This window comes from Saccopteryx bilineata, chromosome 7, assembly GCF_036850765.1.
Source record: "Saccopteryx bilineata isolate mSacBil1 chromosome 7, mSacBil1_pri_phased_curated, whole genome shotgun sequence".
NCBI lineage: Eukaryota > Metazoa > Chordata > Mammalia > Chiroptera > Emballonuridae > Saccopteryx > Saccopteryx bilineata.
This window is the reverse complement of record NC_089496.1, coordinates 48,508,122-48,534,680: the sequence shown is the minus strand read 5'-3', so window position 1 is coordinate 48,534,680 and position 26,559 is coordinate 48,508,122. Positions and strand designations below refer to the sequence as shown.

At 50.5% G+C, this 26,559-nt stretch overlaps 1 protein-coding gene across 8 annotated transcripts in view; it reads left to right on the top strand.

Moving 5' to 3' along the window:
* Positions 1-339: 339 nt before the first annotated feature.
* The window catches only part of PDE1C (phosphodiesterase 1C), a 458,978-nt gene continuing 432,758 nt past the window's right edge, over positions 340-26,559 (top strand). For 5 of the 8 annotated variants that reach the window (XR_010726522.1, XM_066238371.1, XM_066238373.1 and 2 more), the window contains exon 1: positions 341-867. Coding sequence is in view for 7 of the 8 variants with exons in the window: in XM_066238371.1 (XP_066094468.1) it covers positions 558-867 (310 nt within the window). In the remaining variant the exon portion in view is untranslated. Of the gene's footprint in view, positions 868-26,559 lie in introns of all 8 variants that reach the window. The other 3 variants (XM_066238369.1, XM_066238368.1, XM_066238367.1) reach the window with 1 other exon arrangement.

Here is a 26,559-nt window from a genome sequence, read left to right as displayed (position 1 = left end):
GACGCACAGCGTGGAAGAGTAGCGATATTGGCTCTATCCAAAGAGAGTAACTGAGACGGAAACAAATGCAGGCTCCTCCCCCCACCGCCACCCCACCGCCCCTGCTTGCTAAGCTCTCCATCCTCTCTGGGGACAGAGGCTTCCCAGCTGTGTCAGGAGGAGCTGGAAAGACGAGCGGACCTGGGACCCCAGGTGAATCAAGTGCACAAACTAAAGAAAAAAAAGTGTCCCTTACTTAATGCCACGTCCCTTCCTCTCTCCACACCCCCAGTGAAGTCCCGGACAACCTGTGCGCACGGATCGATCCAACAGTCCCCGGCCAGCCCCGGCTCTCAGGCGTGATCACCGCCTCGGCTGTCCTGGGTCCGCCCGGGGTGGGCGCGCCGCTCTCCCTCCCGGCAGCTTCGCCAGGGAGGGGCTGCACCCCGCGGGGTCAGAGGCGGAGCAGAGACTCGGGGCGCGCTGGTGCGCGGAGGGAGGCAGCTTTCGGCAGGCACGGTGTGTGGGTCCCAAGGGGAGCCGCGGCTGCTCACCTGGGCCCAGACGGGTCCGCGGAGATGGGCTCGGTCTCCTCGGCGCTGGCGCGGTCCCGCAACACCGTGGAGCAGTCGGGCTCGTCGCCGCCGCAGACCGAGGCACCGTCGGCTGCTCCCGGGGCTCGCAGAGACCCATTCGCGCTCCCCAAGCCCCGGAGGCTCGGACCGCGGCGGGGGCAGACGTCCGCCCCGCCCGCAGCCTGGGAGGCTCCGCCGGCGGCCGGGGTCGGGGAAGGGCGCGCGAAGTTGGCGAGTCCGGAGCTGTCCCCGGTGCTGAAGCGAGCGGAGAGCATGTCCCGGCCGGCCTCGCCCGGCAGCGGCTGCGCCTCGGGTGAGTCCCTTTATCCCGCGTAAGGACCGCGGGTAGCTGCTGCCGGGGGACATGGGGTCGGGGGTCGGCGCGGCTTCTTGCCTTAAGGGGAGAAAGGAAGCCTCTGTCTCCCAGCGGGACCTTGCTTTTCTTATTCTCTTGCGCGCAACTTTCATAAATTAAAACTCATTTCTGGTTCAATAGCGGTTTATGCCCAAAGGACCATCGTTCCCAAGGTTTAACCTGTAGCCGGCAAGGCAGCCTGAGGTTTGTTCTGGCTCCGGCACCACGGGAAGGAGGTTTCCCTGTTGTCTTGGAAAGACAAGGATAAAGGAAGTGCCCTTTCCTCTCACTTCCCAGGGGAACTGGAAAGAGGGTTGGAGATTCCTTCTCGTCCAAGACTTAGTGCCATGAGTGAAGAAGGAAACCGGTGTTTGAACTAGTCTTTTCCGAGGGGCCCTACGGGTGGGTGGCTGGGGAAGACATTTTTAGGGTAGGTAACAAGGAGGAAGGGGAAACACAAGCTTTGGAGTCAGAGGTGGATGTGAGTCTCCATCTTTCCCTGGGATCTTGGACAGGATAATCTCCTAGTGCCTCAGTTGTGTCTTTGACACGGCGGATGATAAGAGTATCTCACTAGGTAGCTGGGAAATGTAACCACCCACAGCGTATGGAGCACTCTGAAACTGTCGTGGGCTACTGAAGGTCTCTGAGCCTCTTCAGCTGAAAATGAAAGGAATAATGAAAACTTTTCCATTTGTAGTTTGATGTATTTGAAGGCTCCATTTCGTGGGAGCAGGTCCTGGTTTGTGTAAGTTGGTACCTGTAATTTTTTAAAAATCTCTCACATTAGCCCTCTGGCCTCATCTGTAGAAGAACCCTACTTTATCCCAAGCCAGGCTGTGATGCTCAGTGCTGTTATCTATTATTGCGTTTTCAAGGATCCAGTAGATTTAGTGGGCAAAGCTGGCTCCCCCAAAGAGAGGTTAGTGGAAAGGGGCATTGGCTCACACTTCGACTCAGGAGAGATCATTTCCTTAAGAATTATCCTTGTTCCCTTGAGAATTTTCTTTTAAAAAATATTGTGTTTATTTATCAAGTTTTGTTGTTTTGTTCAAACAGTCTTTTAAAACAAAAATTAAAAGATATATATGCACATTGTCCTTGCGTTGGGGGATTTATCATTGGTAAATAAGTAGTTTTTTTTTTTTTTTTTTCCGTTCGGTCATGTCTTTTGGGTATTAATGGAAAGGGAACCAGATTTGAAGTCAGGTTATCTGGTTCTACTAAGCTCTGCGTCCGAGGGCAGGAGATCTATATTTCCTAAGCCAGTACCCTCTGCTCTTTTTAAATGAGCACAAATAGAGTTGCACCATCTCTTATGCCATAATTGTCAAAGGACATCATGGAGATACAAGTGGTTTTTTAACTAGGTACTGTGTATCTGTAAGGCATTATTAAGTACTTAGCTGGAGGTTTAATAGATTACAGTGTGTAGGTGCAAAGTTAGATTTTCTATAATCTTATCCTGGTCTGTCAGTGTTACAACGGATGAAACATGGACTTCTTTTGTGAAACTTTTCAATACTAATTCATGTGCATGAGAGAGTGAGAGCGAGAGATCAGTTGAATTACACTATACTTGATCTTAGCTAAAAGGCCACGAAGTGATTGAATTATAGTTATATGTATCTCTGGAAGACTATCTCCATATTTTTTTCTCACGCTTTTGGTGATGTGGATGGAAGATTTGGATATTGCAATTCACACATTTATAATGTCCGGAAGCCAATGTCTAGGAATTTGCATAGAAATCACTTCTGTTCTGGATTTGATGACTACGCCTTGGAAATACTATGAACTTTAACGTGTTGATTGTACAAGAATTAATTCTTTCTATTCTTGTTCCATCTCTTGTTAGGGGAACCAAGGGAAAGTGCATTAGTCATCAGAAGGAGGTGTCAGATATGAAGGAAGAAACAGTCACCTTGGCTATTACTGTGCTGGTAATTAAAGCCAGAGAACTTTAAGGAGAAAGTAAAACCCAGGGTGCAGGGTCAGAGCGGTGAAACCAGTTGTCTCCTCACCTCAGTTTGAATGTTTGAGCCTCTGGGATTTGTTGTATTAAGGATGGTGATGGTTTCCTACTCCTCTCTCATCATATTGTGAAGATCAAATGAGATGTGGTGTTGAACCCAAGTGGGGACCTGCCATATATTAACCATGGTTTCAGGGCTGCGTTCACTTACTTACCCATCTTTCTCTCTGCTTCACCTGCCCAGCCCCTGGGGACCACTTTTTTTTTTTTGGACAATTTCTAAAACGTCAGGGTAATTACGATGCGTTGCCAGTGATGCTTTCATTTGGGATTATATTCTCTGGAAATTTTTGGCTGAATGAAAGGATGATTGATGTGAAAATACAGCTCTCATCATTTGAAAGATGGGAGGGTGGATGGGCGCAGCGGTGATGCCACTAGGGCCTTAGTCTTCAGCACCCAGACAAGCTCCCTGTTCCGAGTTAATTTAAATGGACACTAGCAGCCTCCTAAAAGCTTAGATTAGTGACAGGCAATACTGATGAGACCAGACATGTGACAGGCAAGTGCTAGCCCCCGTGCACTTGGCATTAGCTCCAGGAACTGATGCTTCCCTCTCACCCCGACCCCCTACCTTCCTCCTGGGGGGCCAGCCAGGCTCCCAGTGTTTTTTTTTTTTTTTTGCATTTTTCTGAAGCTGGAAACAGGGAGAGACAGTCAGACAGACTCCCGCATGCGCCTGACCGGGATCCACCCGGCACGCCCACCAGGGGGCGACGCTCTGCCCATCCTGGGCGTCGCCATGTTGCGACCCTCCTGGGTGTCGCCATGTTGCGACCAGAGCCACTCTAGCGCCTGGGGCAGAGGCCACAGAGCCATCCCCAGCGCCCGGGCCATCTTTGCTCCAATGGAGCCTTGGCTGCGGGAGGGGAAGAGAGAGACAGAGAGGAAGGCGCGGCGGAGGGGTGGAGAAGCAAATGGGCGCTTCTCCTATGTGCCCTGGCCGGGAATCGAACCCGGGTCCTCCGCACGCTAGGCCGACGCTCTACCGCTGAGCCAACCGGCCAGGGCCAGGCTCCCAGTGTTTTATGAAGGCTGAGAAGTCTCTAAACCACCTCCCCTTTGTTCTCTTCCCTGGCAGTTGCTGGAGTCGTTGCTTCCAAAGGCAGTCTCCATGCAGGGCAGGGACCACAAAGGCCCTAACGAGTGTCAGGTTATAGGGCTCTGCTCCTACTGGTGTTTGCATTTTATTAGAGGCCCAGAGCTGTGGTCCTTTGGAACTTTCAGGCCATGTCAGCCTGCCCTGGCGGAGGCAGCAGCATTTAAAAATACTGTGATCTCCTGAGCCTGGGCAAGCATGTCAGGTGGTAGAGCAAGGCGTGGGTGGGTGTGTAGGGCTAGCTCCATCAGAGGCTGTCCTCTGGGCCTCTGTAGATGCACACAGGTGGCAGTGGCCCCTCAGCCTCACCCAGGTCACTGCCAACACAGCTCACATCGGGTCACTTATGTTCTGCCCTAGGAACCAGCCCCCGCCCAACGCAGGGGAAAGCTGGTCCACAGGGGTTGTCAGCCTTGCCAGCAAGGGTTTTTGCTTTTCCATTCTGTCACTTTTTCCAGGCCAGGCTAACTGCGGCTCCCCAGGGAGAAGGCAGGGAGGCTGTGCTCTGTGCCCTCCGGCTCTGCTTCCGCAGCCTCCTGTCGTGGGCCAGCGCGGCTAGTAATTCTGGGTCCTGAGAGAGAACGGTGCGGAATTAAGAAAATAGACTCAGAGAAAAGAGGATGGGATTGGGAGGCCTCTTCAAAGCTGATGGCAAGATCAGAGAGAGCGAGCCCCCGATCTTTGCTTTATTATTTATATATAGCATAGACAATTAAAGCCTTTACTCCAATATACAAATAGGGTAGTCTCTGATACAAAGCCTCTCATATGAGGCATAAATTGGATTCCTCATAACAGTGCACCACCCTACATCATGCAACAGTCAAGGGTGTGGAGAAAAGCTTAGTGTTGAAAAGATCTTAGTATTAAGAGACCTTAGTATTAAGAGAGTGGGAAAGGCTCAATCCCAAACCAAGCCCTAGGCCACAACGACCCCGCCAGCCCACAGCCCGTCTCCCATGGCCTCCAGCCTTTGCTTTGCTGTCCTCAGTCCTGGAGACCCCTCCCCACCAGACAGGAAGGGGGAGGGGGAGAGTGCCAAGTGAGGAGCCCCACCCAGACCTCTGCCCGCACCCCACACACTTCTCCAGCTGTCCTGTAAGGGAGTGACCCCCCAGTCCAAGGCGAGTCCTAATTTCCCCTTTGAGAAAAGTCCTCAAAAAATTATTTTAGCCCTGGCCGGTTGGCTCAGTGGTAGAGCGTTGGCCTGGCGTGCAGAAGTCCCGGGTTCGATTCCCGGCCAGGGCACACAGGAGAAGCGCCCATCTGCTTCTCCACCCCTCCCCCTCTCCTTCCTCTCTGTCTCTCTCTTCCCCTCCCGCAGCCAGGGCTCCATTGGAGCAAAGATGGCCCGGGTGCTGGGGATGGCTCCTTGGCCTCTGCCCCAGGCGCTGGAGTGGTTCTGGTGGCAACAGAGCAACGCCCCAGAGGGGCAGAGCATCACCCCCTGGTGGGCAGAGCGTCGCCCCCTGGTGGGCGTGCCAGGTGGATCCTGGTTGGGCGCATGCGGGAGTCTGTCTCTCCCCGTTTCCAGCTTCAGAAAAATACACACACAAAAAAAATTATTTTAATGGCCTGCTTGAACCTACAACCTTTGAAGGGACTAGAAAAAAAAACCCCACATGTATAATTTTAATACTTATTTTGGGTTTTTTTTGTTACATCTATTTAAAAGTCTGAAGTTGTAGAGAATACATTAATTTAGAATGTTCCTTTTTTCCAATCTCATGTTTCATAAAACAATTTTGTTTAATCCTTTTACGTGCATTTTTGTCACTACCGTCATTGTCTTCACTAACACCATTTTGGGGTCATCAGATGGTGTCCCAGAGCATGCCATTTGCACGTAAGTTGTTTGAATGGCAGTGCTTTTTGGATCTGTGAATAATGTCGTCCCTGGAAATTTCGCAAGGCAAGTGTTGACGGAGATCTGGGTCTCAGCCATTCAGATTCCTTTCTTCTCCCCTTTTTGTGAAGCCCGAGTTCTAATCTGCAAGAAAGGAGACTACAGAGCCGTCCTTTGTGTGTCTGAATACCTTGGGCACCACATGTCAGTGAAATTGTATGGTATTTTTTTTTTTGTGACTGGCTTATTTCACTTAGCATAGTATCTTCAAGGTTCATCCATACTGTAGCATGCCTCAGAATTCTATTTTTCTTCTTTTATTAAGTGAGAGGTGGGAAGGCAGAGAGACAGACTCCTGCCTGCGCCCCACTGGGATCCACCTGGCAAACCCCCTACCGGGTGATGCTCTGCCCATCTGGCGCATTGCTCTGTTGCTTGGCAACCGAGCTATTTTAGTGCCTGAGGCAAGGCACTAAAACCATCCTCAGCACCTGGGGCCAACTTGCTCCAACCATTCAAGCCATGGCTGTAGGAGAGAAGAGAGAGAGAGAAGGGGAAGGGGTAGGGTGAAGAAGCAGATGGTCGCAGAGGTCTCAAACTCGCGGCCCGCCGAACAATTTTGTGCAGCCCTCAGACTAATCCACAAACTACAGTTTCTGGTCATTTTGTGACACTGAAAAGTGTTGCGTAACAGTTGCCTTTTGTAGACCTAGTGCGGCCCGCCGAAAGGCTGTGATCTTGCTCTGCGGTCCACATGCTGAGTTGAGTTTGAGACCCCTGGAGGGCAAGACCTTTCACCAGCAAAAAGATTACAACTTGCTGAAGGCTCTGATGAGTGTAGCTTTTTCTTAAACAGTAAAGTAATTTTTAATTAAGGTATGTACGTATTTTTCAGTTCTAATGCTATCACATACTTAATAGACTACAGTATAGTGTAAGTATGACTTTTAAATGTACTGGGAAATAAAAAACTTTTGTGTGACTCATTCTATTGTGATACTGACTTTATTGGGGAAAATTTGGGTTGAACTTGCAGCACCTCCAAGGTTTGCCTATAATTCGTCCCTATGCATTGCTGAGTGACATTATATTGTGTGACTGTGCTACAGCTTATATACTTGAAGCTTTTTATGGCTTTATTTTGTTTTTGTTCAATTTGATTTGGAGTTATCTTAGTGTATATATAAATCTACTTTATTTATTTTTTTGTGGCAGAGACAGGGAGAGTCAGAGAGAGGGACAGATAGGGACAGACAGACAGGAAGGGAGAGAGATGAGAAACATCAATTCTTCGTTGTGGTTTCTTAGTTGCTCATTGATTGATTTCTCATATGTGCCTTGACCGTGGGGCTACAGCAGACTGAGTAACCTCTTGCTCGAGCCAGCAACCTTGGGCTCAAGCTGGCGAGCCTTGCTCAAACCCAATGAGCCTGTGCTCAAGCTGGCAACCTTGGGGTCTCAAACCTGGGTCCTCCACATCCCAGTCTGATGCTCTATCCACTGTGCCACTGCCTGGTCAGGCTATATAAATCTACTTTATAAATATAAATATACTTTCTATTTTTCCAGATGGCTATCCATCTGTCTCAACAGTATTTATTAAAATGTCCATAATTACTGCATTGATTTGGGACGGTTAACTTTATCACACACTAAATTCCCTGAGTACCTTCAAATCACTCTGAATTTTCTATTCTGTTTCATTAATCTATTTATAGGTCAAGATCCTGGTAGGAAATGGAATTCCACTCAAGTAGTTTAAATGAAAGGACTTTAAACAGAGGTGTGGCCAGGGTTCAGCGAACCTACAAGGAATGTCGAGGCATCCAGAGACTAGCAAGGGCGGGCAGCCATTGCACCCGGGCTGAAGGAGCAGGAAGAGGAAACTGTCAGGTCCTGTGGGAGCCCAGCCACACAGGAGGGAGCATTCAGGGAGCAGAGCCACTGCCTGTATCAGGGAGCGGGGGAGGAGCACCCCACCTCCCTCTGTTCTCACCCTCTGATCTCTTAGCATGGCAACTGAATTCACAGGAAGCCAGAGGGCAGGTCAACCCATGATGTCCCTAGGACACAGGGCAGGGAAGAGAAGGATGGACAGTGAGGCGTGGGTAATAACAAGTAAGAAGCAGCACCACAGTGCCCCCTGGCTGTTCCATGCCAGTACCACACTGTTCTAATTGGGCTAGTAAAACTAGTTCCAGCTCATTGCTATCCCTCCTCAGAGATTTTCTGGCTGTACTTGCTTGTTAATTTTCCATATGAATAATTAGAACCCATTTGTCTAGTTAAAATGAAACAGAGATAAAGCCCAGTTTGTTGATACATTTGTTTGGATTAAAACAAGATTCGTGCCCTGGCCGGTTGGCTCAACGGTAGAGCATCGGCCTGGCGTGCGGGGGACCCGGGTTCGATTCCCGGCAAGGGCACATAAGGAGTAAGCGCCCGTTTGCTTCTCCACCACCCCTCCTTCCTCTTTGTCTCTCTCTTCCCCTCCCGCAGCCAAGGCTCCATTGGAGCAAAGATGGCCCGGGCGCTGGTGATGGCTCCTTGGCCTCTGCCCCAGGCGTTAGAGTGGCTCTGGTCGCGGCAGAGAGATGCCCCAGAGGGGCAGAGCATCGCCCCCTGGTGGGCAGAGCTTTGCCCCTGGTGGGCGTGCCGGGTGGATCCCGGTCGGGCGCATGCGAGAGTCTGTCTGACTGTCTCTCCCCGTTTCCAGCTTCAGAAAAAGAAAAAAAAAAAAAAAAAAAGACAAAAACAGATTCGTATATGAACCCAGAAGAAAATTGGTATCTTGATGGTTCCCAAGTATCCTTTCTATGGACATTCTTTACATTTGTTCAAGTATTTTTCATGTGTGTGTGTGCGCATGTGCACACCTCCGTAGTGTTTATAGTTTTCTACACATAGGTCCTATAGATGTCTTTTTAAGTTTATGCTTTGGCGTTTGTTATGGCTGCTGTTTGAATGGGATCTTTCCTTCTTCTACATCATGTAACTGGTTTTAGCTGGAAAAAAAATTGTTGGATTTTAAAAACTACTTTATATGGATTTTGTACTTCTGCATCTTACTGAATTTTCCTACTGTTTGTAGTAGCTTATTGGTCAATTCTCTTGGAGTTTCCAGATATAGAACCATGTTATAAGAATAGTTTTATTACTTCCACTATTTATGCTTCTCATTTTTTTCTCTTATCTAATGATGGTCTTAGTTACTTTTATATTACCTCCAGGACCAGGTGAAATGATAATAGTGAGAGTGGGCTCTCTTATTTCTGACTTTATTAGAATGTTCTCTTTAGCATAAGTGTGTATCTATATACATATTATACATATATATGGGAAAAATACACATTAAGGAACATAATATCATGTTAAACATATATGTCTATGTACATATATATCATATATATTTGTACATACATGTATATACGCACAAAAAAATTAAAGATTTCTATTTATCTGAAAAATAAAAAAAATCAAGAATAGGGCTTGAGGTTTGTCAAATGCCCTCTTAGTCCGTAAGGACTCGGTATGGCTTTCCTCCCTAGATCAATAAATATGAATAATCAATAGCTTTTCTAATATTGACCTGCCCTGCTTTCCTAGAATTGGCTTTGCATGGGTCTGACATACTGTTGTAATGTGCTATTGCATTCTGTTGGTTAATGTTTTATTTAGGGCTTTTACATTGGCATTAAGTGAGATTTGTCTTTAGTTTTAACTGTGTATGAAATATTTATCAGGTTTTGCCATCAACGTAATACTTCTCTTTACCAAAATAACTTAGAAGCTTTTCTTTCTATATTCTAGACAAGTTTAAATATCATTGAAATGACCTGCTCTTTCAAAGTTTATATACAGTGTGTCCGTAAAGTCATGGTGCACTTTTGACCGATCACAGGAAAACAACAAAAGACGATAGAAATGTGAAATCTGCACCAAATAAAAGGAAAACTCTCCCAGTTTCATACCTATTCAGTGCAGTTCGATGTGGGCTCCATTTGTTGCCCTACATACATCCAAACGATAGTGAAGTTCTTGCCACACACGGGTAAGGACATCTGGAGTAACAGAGTGAATAACATCTGTGATTCTCTGTTTTAAGTGATTAATGTCGTGGCGCTTCGTTATAAATGCGCCGATATTCACATTGCACTTTGGTCATGGATTCGAATTTAGCGAGCCACAGAACACACTGAACTTTCCTCTGTACCGTCCACATCTCAACTGGCATGGCCGTGGGCTGCTCCGCTGTATACACGGTGTTGCATCATCATCCTCGCATTCGCACATGCTGCCACATCATCCTACAGAAACTGGGAGGGTTTTCCTTTTATTTGGTGCAGATTTTACATTTCTATCGTCTTTTGTTGCTTTCATGTGACTGGTCAAAAGTGCACCATGACTTTATGGACACACTGTACTTCTTTTGGGAAGCTTTGGACCTGGTGCTTGTTGGGAGGGGGCAGTTTTTTTTTTTTGACATCTTTTTCTTCTCTAGATAATGAGACCCCTTACATTTTTTTATTTCTTCGGAGGAATCTTTAGGCCAAATCTATTTTTCTGGAAAATTATTTATTTCATTCAGGATTAAACAAAGAAAGAAACCGTATAGATGCAGACAACAGTGTGGGGATTCCAGGAGGGAAGGGGGGTGAGAAGAGGGGGAGGAGGGGGGAGGAGATACATGGTGAAGGAGGGAGACTTAACTTGGGGAGGTGAACACACACACACACACACACACACATACACACACACATACAGATGATGTGTTGTAGAACGGTGCGCCTGAAACCTGTGTAATTTAATAACCAATGTCACCCTAATATTTGGGATTGAGTAGTCTCTTACAGCTCTTTGCGTTTTCTTTAATGTTTAAGCAGAACAGGCTTCCCTACCAATGAGTGGGCTCCACACATTTCTCCCAGCCACCCCAAGTTTCTGACTTCTAGGTTCTGGGGTGTCATCCGTTTCTTCCCTCCTGTCGCTTACACATCACCTCCTGCAGCTACACTGGATTCTCCCTGAGTCCGTTCCTCCCCAAAGTACCTCTGACCCGAGATCGTGGCTGGAGCAGTTTATGGAAGTTTCAGGAGCGGAGGGGACAGGTAGCTCTGAGCCCAGCACAGCACACAGCTGTAAATCTTAAGTCGGACTCCTCTGCTCCTCCCCTCCCATCGTGTGTGGCCCACCTCTTGTTGCTGTGCTCTCCTCTCTGTCCTGTCTAGTCTGCTCCCCTGCCCCTCCCAATTCCTCCTGCTCACTGCGGCCAGCCGGCTTTGTGGTTCTCTTCATCTTCCTTCTCCTGCAGTCTGAAGGCTGGGGCTTATCTCTTCACACGAAATCCAGCAGCAGTGGCTCCCTGGGAGGATGAAGTTTGGATATAAAACAACTGACAAATTCAACTCTCCTCTGTCTGTCCAGCTAGATTTTATTTTTAATTAAAAAAAATTTAATTGACTTTTAAGAGAGAAAGGGAGAGAGAGAGAGACAAACATCGATCTGTTGTTCCACTCATTTATGCGTTCATTGTTTGATTCTTGTATGTGCCCTGACTCAGGATCGAACCCACAACCTTGACATACTGGGACAACGCTCTAACCAACTGCGCTCCTCGCCCAGCTAGATTATACATTCCAGTCAGTTGTGAGGGTGGGAGTGTGGTGGGTGAGGAAGTGACTCTTCTGAGATCTTGGGCACTGTCCTCAGTTCAATGGAAAGCATTCTTGACTCCCACCAGGACTCCCTGTCTTCCAGGGGAGGGGGCTACAGCCCTGACCACCAGCCGGTGAGGTGTAGAGTCTGAGCCCTGTGCAATCCTCCTCTTTCCCCCTCCTCTTCCAACCCAGATTACACCCACCCGTGCAGGGTTTGACTGGAGGGCGTGTCTCCCTGTCCCGGCCAAGGAAAACTAAACAGCTCCAAGGAGCACGCCCACAGTCCCACATGCGTGCACATTGCACAGTAACTGGAAACCCTTCTGAAAAGCACTGCTTTTCATTAACCTTGCAAAAATGCAACTTCTGCATTTCATGCAGTTGGGGTTTTGGGATTCTACTTTTTTGCATGATGGACAGGTTTTCTTGTAAACATCAGTACGGCCTGCTGAAAGAGCCAGTCTGCAGCGAGCTTTGCACAGCACGCCTTCTCCTTCACGTACTGGACGTAGAGGCCACCAGAGGCGCCTGGACACCTGCGGCGTTCTCCTCCTACTGTTCTCCCCGCAGTTTGCACCTGAGTGGATTGCATTTGAGTGTTTTACTTATTTTCCCCGGCTGGCCCAAGAACCCCTGGGAAGAGTTTTCTTCACTCTGTTTTTAAATCCCAGTGTCTGACGCTGGCTCATGGCAGCTGAAGAAGTGTGGTGGACAAGTCATAGGAGAGGCCGGGGAAGGAATCAGTGTATTGCTATGACAGGCGCCTGCTGGTACAGGGGAAGCCAGGGGCTGAGGCCAGGAAGCTACTTCTTGGTCTTGCCTCCAATTTGCACTTGGCCTCAGTGGGGTAAGAGACTCAGCTTCTCTGGGTGTCTATTCCTTTTTTTTTTTTTTTTTGATAAAATGAAGGTAATGAGATTGGTACTCTCTACCTCATGGGGCCGATGAGTTTATCAAAGAATATAATTGACACTTTGAAAAATAGATGGAGCTGCACAGCGTGATGACATTGATCTGGTGCCCGGGGGACAGGTGTGCATCTAACGGATACACAGCTATCCTATCAGGCTCCTGACTTCCCTTCGATCTTTACAGCAGAGCGCGTATCCAAAAAACTCTTCCTACAGATTCGTAGAGTGATTGATCTACCGCAGCAAACATCTTTTTAAATGCAGAGCTGAGCTTGCAGGAAATCAAAGGAAACTCTTGGGAATTGGAACCAAAACCTCTGCATGAAACTAGGACTCTTGCGAATGAATGAATGAGCTAAAACAAAATTTGCCTGCCAGCAAAAAGGAAAAAATAACGATAGCTTATTTATCTATTTTATCTTGGGTTTAGGTGGAGAAAAAAATAGTTTCTTTTAGGCTTTTATCTCAATATGTATAATGTACGAACATACGCATTTGGGTAACATACACTAACGCACAACATAACGGAGATGAAGGTGGGTGATGCCCTGTGTTCCGGGCAAAGGAAAGGTGAACACCTGCTGGAGAGACAGGTCCTCCACCTGCCGCACAGGGTCCCACGGACAATTTTGTTGAAATAAACTCCCCGTCTAAAGTTGCAGCTACACACTGATGGAGAATGAGTCACCTTCAGACAAGCATTCTAAAGAAAAGCAAGAGGCACAGACATGGACTGTGGTGCGGCCCCATTTCTAAGAGAATAAATGCTCGTCTCTCAGGCATGTACTCACACGCGCCCCTCCATAAGCTTGCATCAGATGAGATGAACATCAGCAAAGTGCAGGATGCACATCGGTTCACCGAACACAGGCAATCTGGAGGGGAACAGGACAGAAAGACGGACAAGGGGGCAAGCCAATCTGGAAAAGAGGTGTCCAATCCTGGCTTCTCCCTCCTCCTACCTACCCACGCCACACAATACCACCCTGTGCTGCAGGGGTCCCCAAACGTTTTACACAGGGGGCCAGTTCACTGTCCCTCAGACCGTTGGAGGGCCAGACTATAAAAAACAACAACTAGGCCCTGGCCGGTTGGCTCAGCGGTAGAGCGTCGGCCTGGTGTGCCGGGGACCCGGGTTCGATTCCCGGCCAGGGCACATAGGAGAAGCACCCATTTGCTTCTCCACCCCCCCTCCTTCCTCTCTGTCTCTCTCTTTCCCTCCCGCAGCCAAGGCTCCATTGGAGCAAAGATGGCCCGGGCGCTGGGGATGGCTCCTTGGCCTCTGCCCCAGGCGCTAGAGTGGCTCTGGTTGCGGCAGAGCGACCCCCCAGAGGGGCAGAGCATCGCCCCTGGTGGGCGTGCCGGGTGGATCCCGGTTGGGCGCATGCAGTAGTCTGTTTGACTGTCACTCCCCGCTTCCAGCTTCAGAGAAATACAAAAGAAAAAAAAACAACAACTATGAACAAGTCCCTATGCACACTGCACATATTTTAAAGTAAAAAAACAAAACGGGAACAAATACAATATTTACAATAAAGAACAAGTAAATTTAAATCAACAAACTGACCAGTATTTCAATGGGAACTATGGGCCTGCTTTTGGCTAATGAGATGGTCAATGTCCGGTTCCATATTTGTCACTGCTAGCTGTAACAAGTGATATGACGTGTCACCGGAAGTAGTACTGTACGTGAGCGACGCTGCGCTTTGCTGCTCGGCCACATACAATACTCCAGAAGCACAGGACGTGGATGCATCCTGTGCTCCTCTCACTGACCACCAATGAAAGAGGTGCCCCTTCCGAAGTGCGGTGGAGGGGATAAATGGCCTCAGGGGGCCGCATGCGGCCTGCAGGTCCCGTAGTTTGGGGACCCCTGCTGTGCAGGGTCCTCACTGGAGGGTGTGTGCCCCTGCTTCCCTGTCTTAGCCATTCAGCTCCAAGGAGCACCCTCGGCCCCTGCATACGGAGCACATGGGCACGAGCATGCGGAGCACACAGTACCCTGCATACAGAGCACGTGGGCACGAGCTTACGGAGCACCCGGTCCCTGCATACGGAGCACATGGGCACAAGCGTATGGAGCTCCCAGTCTCCTGCATACGGAGCACATGGGCACGAGCTTACGGAGCACACAGTACCCTGCATACAGAGCACGTGGGCACGAGCTTACGGAGCACCCGGTCCCTGCATACGGAGCACATGGGCACAAGCGTATGGAGCTCCCAGTCTCCTGCATACGGAGCACATGGGCACGAGCTTACGGAGCACGCGGTACCCTGCATACAGAGCACGTGGGCACGAGCCTATGTGGAGTCATCAGTGGCAGTGAAGACGTAAACAACAGCTATTGCCAATTACATTAAACACTAGTGTGGAGGCCGTGATTAGCAGCCCCGCCCCCGGTTACAGACTGCCTGCTCCGCCCGTGGCAGGCACTTTCTAACTGCTCTCTGTGCATAACTCACTCCCCCGGCCCTCATGACAACCCTCTGAGGCGGGACGCCATGGTCATTCCCATGTAACCCACGAGAAATGGGAGGCACAGAGAGTCCGGAGAACTCGTCCGAGGTCTCAGGCCCACCTCCCCGGCCGGCCCGCCGCGGGGCCAGGATTCGGGCCAGCTCTTCACCCGCCAGAGCAGGCGTGGCTTAGTCCCGAGGCCAATCTGGGTGTGTACACACAGAGGCTCTGCTGCAACCGTGATCATTCTGGGCACGGAGAATCGACGTGGGTAAGTTTTGAATTATTTATCGTGATTTCGTCTTACCTTAAATTAACCTTTCAACCTTAAAATGAAAAGAAGAGAAGGGGACGAAGGGGCGGCTCTCATCTCTTGCAGCGCTCTCCCCGCCCCCGGTGCCTCACGGACACACTGAGCCGCCCAAGTTCTGTAATTCACGCTGCTGATTGTTATTGTCGTGTTTCCAGCTCTGCCACACTTTGAGAGTGTTTATAGGTTTCTTTTCCCCCGAGGACACTGGAAACTTCCACTGTGCCGTGCACGAGAGAGAAAACTGTAGCCTTTGAGGAAGACACGGTGGTGTTTGCTCCCCGTTATGACATTTCTGAGAGAAAGCATCCAGCGAAAGCCAAGGGCAGCCAAGGGCCAGGATCAGAGTGGAGATGAATTTCCCAGACCTGTGAGGGACGTCAGAGCTTGTCACATTCAAATCTATCTATCTATCTATTTATTTTTAATAAGGGCTCAGTGAGGAGAAGGCACTCATAGAAAGCCACCAAGCTAATAAACAGGGGAGCCAGGGCAATGCCCCTTTACTGACCAGACACGATGCTTTTCCTACCTTCACCCGGAATGAAACGTGATGGCCTTAGTTGGGCCTTGACTCTGCGGACAGACAGCCACGCGAGGAATCGTTCCTGGCATTTCCTGGGTTTGCTTTTGTGCAGCGCAGAATGACATTGGGAGGACCAGGAAGATGTTGCCCGCAAAGCAAGAGGGAAGAAGGAGGTGGCTCCCAGAGGGTGCACCCCTCTTCTTTGCCAGGAGGGACTTCATGCCACAGGGAAGGGTGGGGAGGTTGCCTTTATTAAACCACCTGGTGGGTGTAGAAGGGCCGGAAGGTCATGTATTCCATCATTTTCTTTCCATTGTTATGAGAGAAGTCAGCTGTCAGTTTAGTGGTTGTTTGACGATCTTTTTATTTTATTTGCTTTTTTTCTTTAAAGATTTATTGATTTTACTTAGAGAGGCGAGAGAGAGGAGGGGGAGCAAGAAGTATCAACTCATAGTTGTTTCACTTTAGTTGTTCATTGATTGCCTGTTGTATGCGCCTTGACCGGGCAAGCCCAGGGCTTTGGACCGGTGACCTCAGCATTTCAGGTCGATACTCTATCCACTGCGCAAGCACAGGTCAGGCTCGTTTTATTTGCTTTTTATTATTTTCTCTTTATATTTAATATTTTGCAGTTTGAGTACAATGTATTTGGTACGATTATTCTTTTTTCTCATCCTGCCAGGAATTTACTGGTCAACCTGGGGCCACTTTAAACTGAATGTCTGACCTGGGGTTTTTCTGTCCCCACAGGCAGTAGAGATTCCAGCTCTGGGCCCTGTGAGTAACGCCTTGTGATTAAGACTTCTCCAGGGAGATCCCTCCCCAGCACCCCCCTGCCCCTGCCACGTGGTTTTCATACTCTACCCAGAGTCGGAGTCAGTGCACTCAGGGTCTCACTGTTCGTCCATATTGTGGGGAAGTTGTTTTTTGTTCTTTTAAATCTAGGACATACCATTGAGGATGGTGCTGTTTCAGAGGTTCTAGTTTTTGATGATTTTTTTTTTTTTTTTGTATTTTTCTGAAGCCGGAAACGGGGAGAGACAGTCAGACAGACTCCCGCATGCGCCCGACCGGGATCCACCCGGCACGCCCACCAGGGGCAAGGCTCTGCCCACCAGGGGGCGATGCTCTGCCCCTTTGGGGCATCGCTCTGCTGCGACCAGAGCCACTCTAGCGCCTGGGGCAGCGGCCACGGAGCCATCCCCAGCGCCCAGGCCATCTTTGCTCCAATGGAGCCTTGGCTGCGGGAGGGGAAGAGAGAGACAGAGAGGAAGGAGGGGGTGGGGGTGGAGAAGCAAATGGGCGCTTCTCCTATGTGCCCTGGCCGGGTATCGAACCCGGGTCCCCCGCACACCAGGCTGACGCTCTACCACTGAGCCAACCAGCCAGGGCCTTGATGAATTTTTAAATTCAGCTTCCAAGCCCCTCTGGTCCCAGGCTCTATTTCCTGTCCTTGTGCTCTGAGGCTTATTAAAAGCAGTCTTACCCTCCTTGAGGTCAGCAGACACCTGCAGAGAGAATTCCAGTTTCAGTTCTTGCTCCCCTCTCTGGGTGCATGGCTTCTCACCGTTCCTCACTGTCTTCACCTCTGGGCGTTTCTTTTCGTCTCGGGACAGCTCAGCCACGTACGTGCAGAGAGATTTAAAAAATGTTTTACTAGTATTTTAGGCATCCGGTGCCAGGAGTCTTTTCCCTTGGCCACCGAGTCCGTCCTGTTGCTGAAAATGAAAGTCTGTTCATTGAGCACGTGAGTCTGGCTACTACAACTGGACGTGATGTGGACATCACACCAACATGAACTACCCTCTGTTGCAGGAGGTGGACAGTAAGCCATCACACAGAATGAACTGATGTGCAGGAGATGCCGGTCCTGTAGAGGGTAACGGGGACACAGAGGAGGAGTGGTCGGTCCAGGGAAGTCTCTGGCTAACGCTGACTGAGCTGGGCTTTGGAAGGAAAGGGTGGGGGAGACAAAGGGAATTGAGACAGCAGGGTCCGTAGAGGCAGGAGATGTGAGACAGCCTCTCTCCAGCCCCATGGCCAGAGCTGCTTGGCCACGCCAGGCTCTCAAGTCCTGGTCTTGAGGTTTTAAGGAGCCCTGGGCAAGTAGCTTGGTGAGCCAGGAAGCAGCAACTTCATATCTGATTTCCATAATTAGTCTGATGCAGAAGGCCAGTTTTCTCCTATATTAATTATTTTTTATTATTTTAAATCGAGATATAATTGACATGTAACTTTGCTTAAGTTTAAGGTGTTGTACAAGGTGTTGGTTTGATCACATTGTCACATGATTTCCATTGTAGCATTAGCTAACATTTCTACCATGTCACATAATTATTTTCTTTTTTGTAGTGAGAACAATTAAAATCCAGTCTCTTGGCAACTTTGAAGTTTATAACACAGTATTGTGGACTGTAATCACTATGCTGGGCATTAAAGCTCCTTGACTTATTTCCTAGTTTCTAGTTTGTGTCCTTTACCCCAATTCCCCCAACCCCAGCCCCTGGTACCATCATTCTACTGGTTTTAAGAATTCAGTTTTTTTTAATTCCACATATAAATGATATCATATAGTATTTTTCTTTTTCTGTCTCACTTGTCCTACTTAGCATAATGCCCTCAAAGTTCATCCATGTTATTGAAAATGGCAGAATTTCCGTTATTCTTATGGCTGAAGAGTATTCCATTGTATAGATATTACACTACTTCTTCTTTATCCATTCATTCATTCATGGACACTTGGGTGGTTTCCATATCTTGGCTATTGTGAGTAATGCTACAATAAGCATGGCAAGGTAAACATCTTTCTGAGAAACCTCCATACTGTTTTCCTTCATGGCTGAAGCAATTTACGTTCCCATCAGCATTACATAAAGGTTCCCCTTGTCTTCTTGAGGATAACCAGGCTGACAGGGCGGAGGCGATGCTCGCTGTGGTTCTGATTCGCATTTCCCCAATGATTAATGATGTGGAGCATCTTTTCATGTACCTGTTGGCTGTTTGGAAAAATGTCTATTTAGCTCCCCTGGCCATTTTTAATTGGACTGTTATGTTCTTATCGAATTGTATGAGTTCCTCTATTTTGGGTATTAACCCCTCATCCAGTCTATGGTTTGCAAAACTTTCCTTCCGTTTTGTAAGTTGCCTTTTCATTTCGTTGATTGTTTCCTTTGCTGTGCAGAGGCTGTTTAGTGTTGTGTGGTTTGTTGATTTTTGGTTTTGTCGCTATGCTTTAACTATCCTAGTTAAAAAAAAAATCACTGCCAAGGCTAATGTCAAGGAACTTCTTCTCTACGTTTTCTTTCAGGAATTTTATGGTATCAGGTCTACGTTTAAGTCTCTCCTCCATTTCAGGTTAATTGTTCTGAGCCGTCTAAGATGGAGGTCCAATTTCATTTCCGGCCATTTTCCCAGCACCGTTGTTGAGGAGACTGTTCTTTCCCCGTTGAGTATTCTTGGCTTCCTTGTCAAAGGTTTCTGTTTCGATTCCATTAGCTGTTTCCTCAGCCCGCGTCCTCACTGTCACTCCTCCGGCTGGCGTCCCTGCCTGCTAGGTCCTGCTCTCTCGGCCCATCCGTTCTCCGAAACTGTGGCAAGAGTACCCCTCCAAAATCTTGGTACTCAAAGTGTGGTCCGCGGGCCAGCGTCCTTGTCATCGCCTGGGAGCTCGTTAGAAATGCAGTGAACGGATTAAGCAAAAAACAAAATAACAAAACAAAACAGTGCCCCCCAAACCGCAAAACCCCTTATAGACACTGACAGATGTATGGTGATGACCAGAGAGGAGGAGCGCTTTGGGGGGGGAGGTAGGAGAGGGTGTAGGAGGGATAAATGGGGACCGAGGGACACTTGATTTGGGGTCGTCCACACATAATGCAATAGACAGATGATGTATTATAGAAACCTGTATAACTTTTTTTAACCGATGTGACCACAGTAAGTCCAATAAAAAAGTAACTAAAAAAAATGCAGAATCCTTGGCCCCACCCCAGACCCACTGAATCAGAATCCACATTGAGCGGAAACCTCAGGTAATATTAAGTGCAGTAAGATTTGAGAAGCGTGGCTCTAAGATAAATGTCTAATGCTGCCTCTGCCTTCTCAAAGCCCTGGAAGGCTTCCCACTGCCCTCAGGGAAGTCAGCGCTCCTTAAATGGCCACCAAATGCCCTGTAAGACCTACTCCCCGTGACCTGCGGGAATTGTCTCTTCCGCAGCTGCCTGTGACCTCTGAGCCCGGTCCCTGATCCGCGCTCAGTCCTGCGACAGACAGAGCTCTGCGTCTTTCCTCCAGGATTGCGTGTGACTGTCCCTCTGCCTGGAACATTCTTTCTCTGAAACATTCCTACTTCAAGGCAGCCCTGTGACCTTCTGCCTGCGCCTCTGGTTTCCCTTCTGTGTGCTCCCATGGTGCTCTGGGGTGTCCTTATCTCGCTAGTTAATTCCTTTTTAAATTTTGCTTTCTCGGGTAATATTTACGTAGCACTTGTCTGCTTTGTGGATGGAAGCCACGTTTACTTATCCACTTGCTGGTCCTCAGACCCAGCCTAGCACACCACTCGGCACAGAGCGGCACTCAGTGCAAGCTTGGTCAGCGGACGGGGGGCTCCCGCCATACCGCTGATGAGCGGGGGGTGGGGGAGGTCCGTGTGGTCAGCCAAGGGGCTCACGCTGGCTTAGGAGCAGTCCTGTCCCTGTACACGCTTCTCGGGGTGGGCGGGTGACAAATACAACTCTACTTCCTTTCATCTGGAAGTGCTCGAGCAGGCCTCTTCTCAGTACTCTGGGGCCCAGGAAAGGCTGGCGTGGGGACTAGTATCTCATGCTTAAGATGCAGAAACTGGGATTCAGAGACATTAAACAACTGCCCAACAGTTCGACTGATTGTAGGAATTGGAGCCAGACTTCAACTCAGGAGTGCCTGACTCCAAGCTGGCGACTTTCCAGAGTCAGGACCTGGGTAAAGGCCAGGTTGTTTATTTCTGACCTCAGTGAATGAATGAATGAATGAATGAATGAATGAATGAATGAATGAGTACACACAGCACCATCCATCATTCTGACAGTTGCTTTAGTATATTAGGCATTCCACATTCAAAAGAACAGCCACCTCTTACACAGACCGCTCCTCCCTGGCCTATTCCGTGGAGACGCTGACTCCCTGGAGAGGCTCTCCTCTGGCTCCTGCTCTGTGGGGCCTGAAGCCTCTGCCTCTCTACAGAGTGCCAACTCCAGAAGAGACCTCCCCAGAGGAGCATGGGTTCCACTGTCTCTTTTGACCAGGGCTCAGAGACACAGAGAGACTTCCCCAAGGTCACACAGCAAATAAAGAGCAGAGCCGAGGCCCGAACCTAGACCTCTGAGTGGTCTCACCTGAGCTCTATCCCCTGGACTTGCCTACCTCGTACGCAGCGGGTACTGAAGAGGCACTGGCCACTGGCCGCTGGTCGTGGGATTGCCACTCCCCGGGAGCTCCTGGCGTGTAGGCAATGACTCAGGCCCCCGGTCACGGGCAAGGCCCTTACGATTTTTGGTAAGCAAAGGAGAAGTTCATGACTTGAGCTGTGATTATCTGTTCAAATTCCTGCAATTAGTGTCAGAGATAATGACTTGATGGTTATTATTAAATGTAAATGTGGATGGTCCTGAGACGCCCCAATGCAGCTGTCTGTTCATGTGAACAGAGGCGTAGCTGCTGGCGGAGGCCTTGCCTATGGTTTTCTCTGTGTGTGTGTGTGTGTGTGTGTGTGTGTGCGACTGTACCACTCAGACAGCCAGGACGATGTGTTTCAGAATTTTCTGCCCCCTGTTGTCTTGGGGACGGGTGAGGAGTAAGCAGATGGGCCTGCAGACTGGGTGAGGTCCGCCCTGCACAGTGAGGGGGAGGGGGGGAGGAGGAGAGGGGGGAGGGGGAGGGGCAGGAGGGGTGCACAGGCGCTGCAGTTAGATGGACTGGGTCTGTGTTCCCACCTTGACCTTGGGCAAGTTCCTGAAGTTTTTAAACCCGTCAAGGGGTCTGATAACACCTGCCTCACAGGGTTCTGTAAGAGAAGGTGTGGAGAGTGCTGCACAAGCACTAGGCCCGTTGTACGGGCCCTGGGATGAGAGAGGAGCTGCGGACTAGTAACCGGTGAGGTCCCCTGCCAGGGCTCGTGGACAGGACCGGGGTGAGGTCCCCTGCCAGGGCTCGTGGACAGGACCGGGGTGAGGTCCCCTGCCAGGGCTCGTGGACAGGACCGGGGTGAGGTCCCCTGCCAGGGCTCGTGGACAGGACCGGGGTGAGGTCCCCTGCCAGGGCTCGTGGACAGGACCGGGGTGAGGTCCCCTGCCAGGGCTCGTGGACAGGACCGGGGTGAGGTCCCCTGCCAGGGCTCGTGGACAGGACCGGGGTGAGGTCCCCTGCCAGGGCTCGTGGACAGGACCGGGGTGAGGTCCCCTGCCAGGGCTCGTGGACAGGCTGCTGTCTGCAGCCCAGTCCGGAGGCGGTGTCCGGCTGCCAGCCACACCCCTAGGGGAGAGCCCAGAAGGAAGCTCCCGGCTAGCCTCTGTCTGGACAGCTGCATGGTCAGCACCTCGGCCTCCCAGCCTTCTTGTCTCTGGGGAGAGCTGTGGCGGAACCCGGGTCTGGGGGCAGGGAGTCTGAGGAGTAGGCCAAGACAGAGACCCAGCACTCCTTTACCAAAGAGCAAAACAGAGACAGAGCTGCTGGGATCGGGGCCCAGCTGGGGTCCAGCCTCAGGCAGAGCCCTGTGAGCACTGCTGAGGCCGAGCTCGGAGCCCGGGCGCTGGACGGCAAGTCCAGGCAGGATGGAGCCTCACAAATTCCTGCAGATTAGAGGCCACGCTGCTTAGGGAAGATGCATTGTGGTGGTAGGAGAGCAGGTGCTGGGCTCAGACTGCCTGGGCTCAAAGCTGGTGCTGCCACCCAGCAGCTGTGCAACTTTGGACAAGACGCAGCACCTCTCTGTGCTTCACCTTCTGTGAGATGGGAATGCTAGTGACAGCCTTTCCTTAAGTCGCTCTGGAGGGTTAAATGGGTTCATTTGTGTGAAATACTCCAATCACTGCTTGGCACTTGGCAGCACTTAGTAGAGACTGAGAGGGTCTTCTATGTGCCGAGGGCCATGTCCCCCTGGGTCTGTGGAAGACACGGGGAGGGGGCCGTGTTGAGGGGTAACATTCTGCTTTGGATGTGTGAAGCTTGAGGTGCCTGGTGACCTCGGAGGTTGCCGGGAGGCTGCTCAGGGGAGAGATGGAGCTGGAGGTGCAGAACGGGGTGTCATTAGACTTCGTGGGCAAGGTTACCTGGGGAGTGAGAATAGATAGAGGAGATTTCCAGGGACTCAGCCCTGGAGCACCCTAAAGTTGGAGGGCAGAAAGATGGGACCGTCCTCAAAGGTGGCTGGGAAGGAATGGCCAGGAAGGTGGGCGGGAGGGGGCATCCAGGTGCGGTGTCCGGCCAGTGTGGTGCATGTTTCCAGAGTGACCGAATGTGTTGCAGGTGGCCAGAGGCCCAGGAGGTGAGGACTGAAGTTGACTGCTGTTTCCGGAAGAGTCATAGTTGAACTTGATCAGGGCTGCTTGGGCAGAGCTGTGGGGGAAAGCCCAGTTGGGCAGGTTCAAGAGCAAGAAGGGGAGGGGAAAGGAGAGAAGGGGAGAGGAGGGGAAAGGAGGGGAGGGGAGGGGAGGAGAGAGGAGGCAATAATTTCAGATACACCTTTTCAGGAGTTTTGTTACAAAGGGGAGCATTGCAATCACTGAAAGAGGTGGGGTTTTTTTTTGAAGAAGAAATTTAAAAAATGAGTATGCTGCCTGACCAGGTGGTGGCGCAGTGGATAGAGCGTCGGACTGGATGCGGAAGACCCAGGTTCGAGACCCTGAGGTCTCCAGCTTGAGCGAGGGCTCATCTGGTTTGAGCAAAAGCTCAGCAGCTTGAGCCCAAGGTCGCTGGCTCCAGCAAGGGGTTACTTGGTCTGCTGAAGGCCCGCGGTCAAGGCACATATGAGAAAGCAATCAACGAACAACTAAGGTGTTGCAATGTGCAACGAAAAACTAATGATTGATGCTTCTCATCTCTCTCCGTTCCTGTCTGTCTGTCCCTGTCTATCCCTCTCTCTGACTCTCTCTCTCTGTAAAAAAAATAAAATAAAAATAATGAGTGTGCTGATGAGAAGCAGCCAGTAAAGAGGACGCTGGTAATGCAGGAGCCGAGTCCTTGAGTGACATCAGGGACGGGCCTGTGTGTCCTTGGACGGCAGCTCACAGCCTACCGGAGCCCTGGGCACCACCGGGGCAGCCCGGCACAGTGAGTCCCCAGAGAGGAGTGAGGGCCCCGTTCCAGGGACCAGCACTAGGCTGTTTTTCTAGCTTCAGATCTCTGGTCTTAGATGTGCAGCGAACTTGAGGAACGTATCACCAGCATCCGGAATTCTCCCCTTGCAGATGATGCCTCTGCCCATCCACGGCTCGGTCGTAAAGCTCTCGGGCAGCGGCTGGCAGCTGTGTTTGCACGGACAAGGGCCAGAGAGAGACCCATTAGGGACACTAATGAGACGGAAGTCCACCCCGGGGCTTATTTTTAGATAGAACATTCACTCCGGATGGAACGGAATGTTGGGCTGGTTTATGTTAGCCTCGCTGGAAATCGACAATCTGAGAGAGGGGATGACCCTTCAAATAACAGACAACTTCCTGTGGCTCATGGGCAACGGCTTGCTTGACCAGGCAAGCCCAGGGTTTTGAACCGGTAACCTCAGCGTTTCCAGGTTGACACTTTATCCACTGAGCCACCACAGGTCAGGCACGGCTTGCTTTTTTATCCCAAATCATAGCATTTTTTTTCTTTCTTTTTTTCCCCCTTCAGGAATCTTGAGTTGTAGTAAGTTTCTGATGGACAGCCCCGACTATGGTTTGTAACCTTGCAAACCAGCTGAGATAGCTCGGGGCACCTGGGAACTGCGTGCTCTGCGGCAGAGAGCGTCCTGTCCTTGTTCCTGACATTGTTTCTGTTTTTCTTTCCTGTTGAAAGCCCAGCCTCCCCTCTTTGTCCCTCTGGTTTGCAGCTCAAGTGCTTGCCTTGGCTGGTGTCTCTGATCCTTGGGTCCTTGGCTCAAATGGCCTCCACCTGTGGTGTCCTAAGCTGTGTCCTGCCCTAGACTGGGGCCTCTGGCTCTCCCACCTGCATGTCTTGCCCCGCACACACGCACTCATGCACGCACGCACACACGCACGCACGCACACACGCATGGCTGTCTGGCTGCCAACCCCATGGCGTGATTGGCGGGGGTGGGGTGGGGTGGTGGTGCCCCAGGCCCCATCGGAATGAGCGCCACCTGGCTGTCCCGACCAGCTCCTTCCTAGACTGATACTCTATGCCGGGCCAGACCTACGCTGGGGGTGGGCGCTCAGGGATGAATGGGACATGCCCTCAAGGGGCTGACAGTACAGTGGGGCGGCCAGCCCCCTGGAGGAGGAGAGAGAACACGCTGTCTCTCAGGGCCCTGCAAGGCCCCCGTGAGGCTCGGGCTGGAGCTGGGAGGCAGGCAGGCTGCTGTTTGGACTTCATACTGAGGGCAGTGAGGAGCCACGGAAGGTTTAAGAAGGTGAGTGACATGTCATATTTGCACTTGGGATTTGCAGGCAAGAATCTCTCTGGCTTCTGCTGCTGCTTTGAGGAGCGTGGAGCGGAGGGGCCAGAAGAGAGGCGAGGAGGCTTCATTCGTCACTGCAGCTGCCTGAGCCAGGGGGGCGGCCGGGGGTGTGGGGGCCGTCGTCTGTCAAAGAGAATAAATGCACGCAGTTGGCGGGACTCCCAGCTCAGCTGTAGGACACGAAGTCACGGAAATAACTCGCACGAACTCCGATTTCTTTCCGTGGTCGCGTGAGCTGCTCACTCTCCCAACCATGTGCGGACTTCAGATGCCGCCTTCCCTCCCAGGAACATTGTGTGTCCGTAGAAATGGGGGGAAGGGCTGCCCCTCTTCGTGGATTCTTGTGCACCAGAAATCACAACCCAGCCTACGGAAGAGGAAACACGAGGTCTCAGCTTTCCTTCCCCGAGGCTGCTGGCTTTTGGTGGGAGAGAGGCAGCCGGTACCGGGCAGGAGAGCGTGTTTGGTAACTGGACTGCCTGGGTTAGGGTCCCAGCTCCACCGGGCAGTAGTGACTCTGGGCACACATCCCCATCTCTAAAGCGAGGGGAATAATAGTAACCTACTGTATAATGTTCTTGAGAAAATGAAATGAAACAATACTGGTAAAAAAGCACTTAGAACAGGGCTTAGCGATTATCATCGGCGACTTGAAACATTGGAGGGCGGAGGGCTAGAACTGAACGCTTCCCACGGCTGAACCGTGATGAAGAGACCCACCAAAGAGCCTTATCAGGCGGTGGCGCAGTGGATAGAGCGTCAGACTGGGATGCCGAGGACCCAGGTTCGAGACCCTGAGGTTGCCAGTTTGAACGTGGGCTCATCTGGTTTGAACAAAAGCTCACCAGCTTGGAGCCAAGGTTGCTGGCTCGAGCAAGGGGTTACTCGGTCTGCTGAAGGCCCACGGTCAAGGCACATATGAGAAAGCAATCAATGAACAACTAAGGTGTCGCAATGCGCAACGAAAAACTAATGATTGATGCTTCTCATCTCTCCGTTCCTGTCTGTCTGTCCCTGTCTATCCCTCTCTCTGACTCTCTCTCTGTCTCTGTTAAAAATAAATAAATTAATTAATTAAAAAAGAGACCCACCAAAGAGTCCTCCCCCTGGCGTCCCAAAGAGGCAGGACGGGCCCATAGGTGACTCAGAAATAGCCA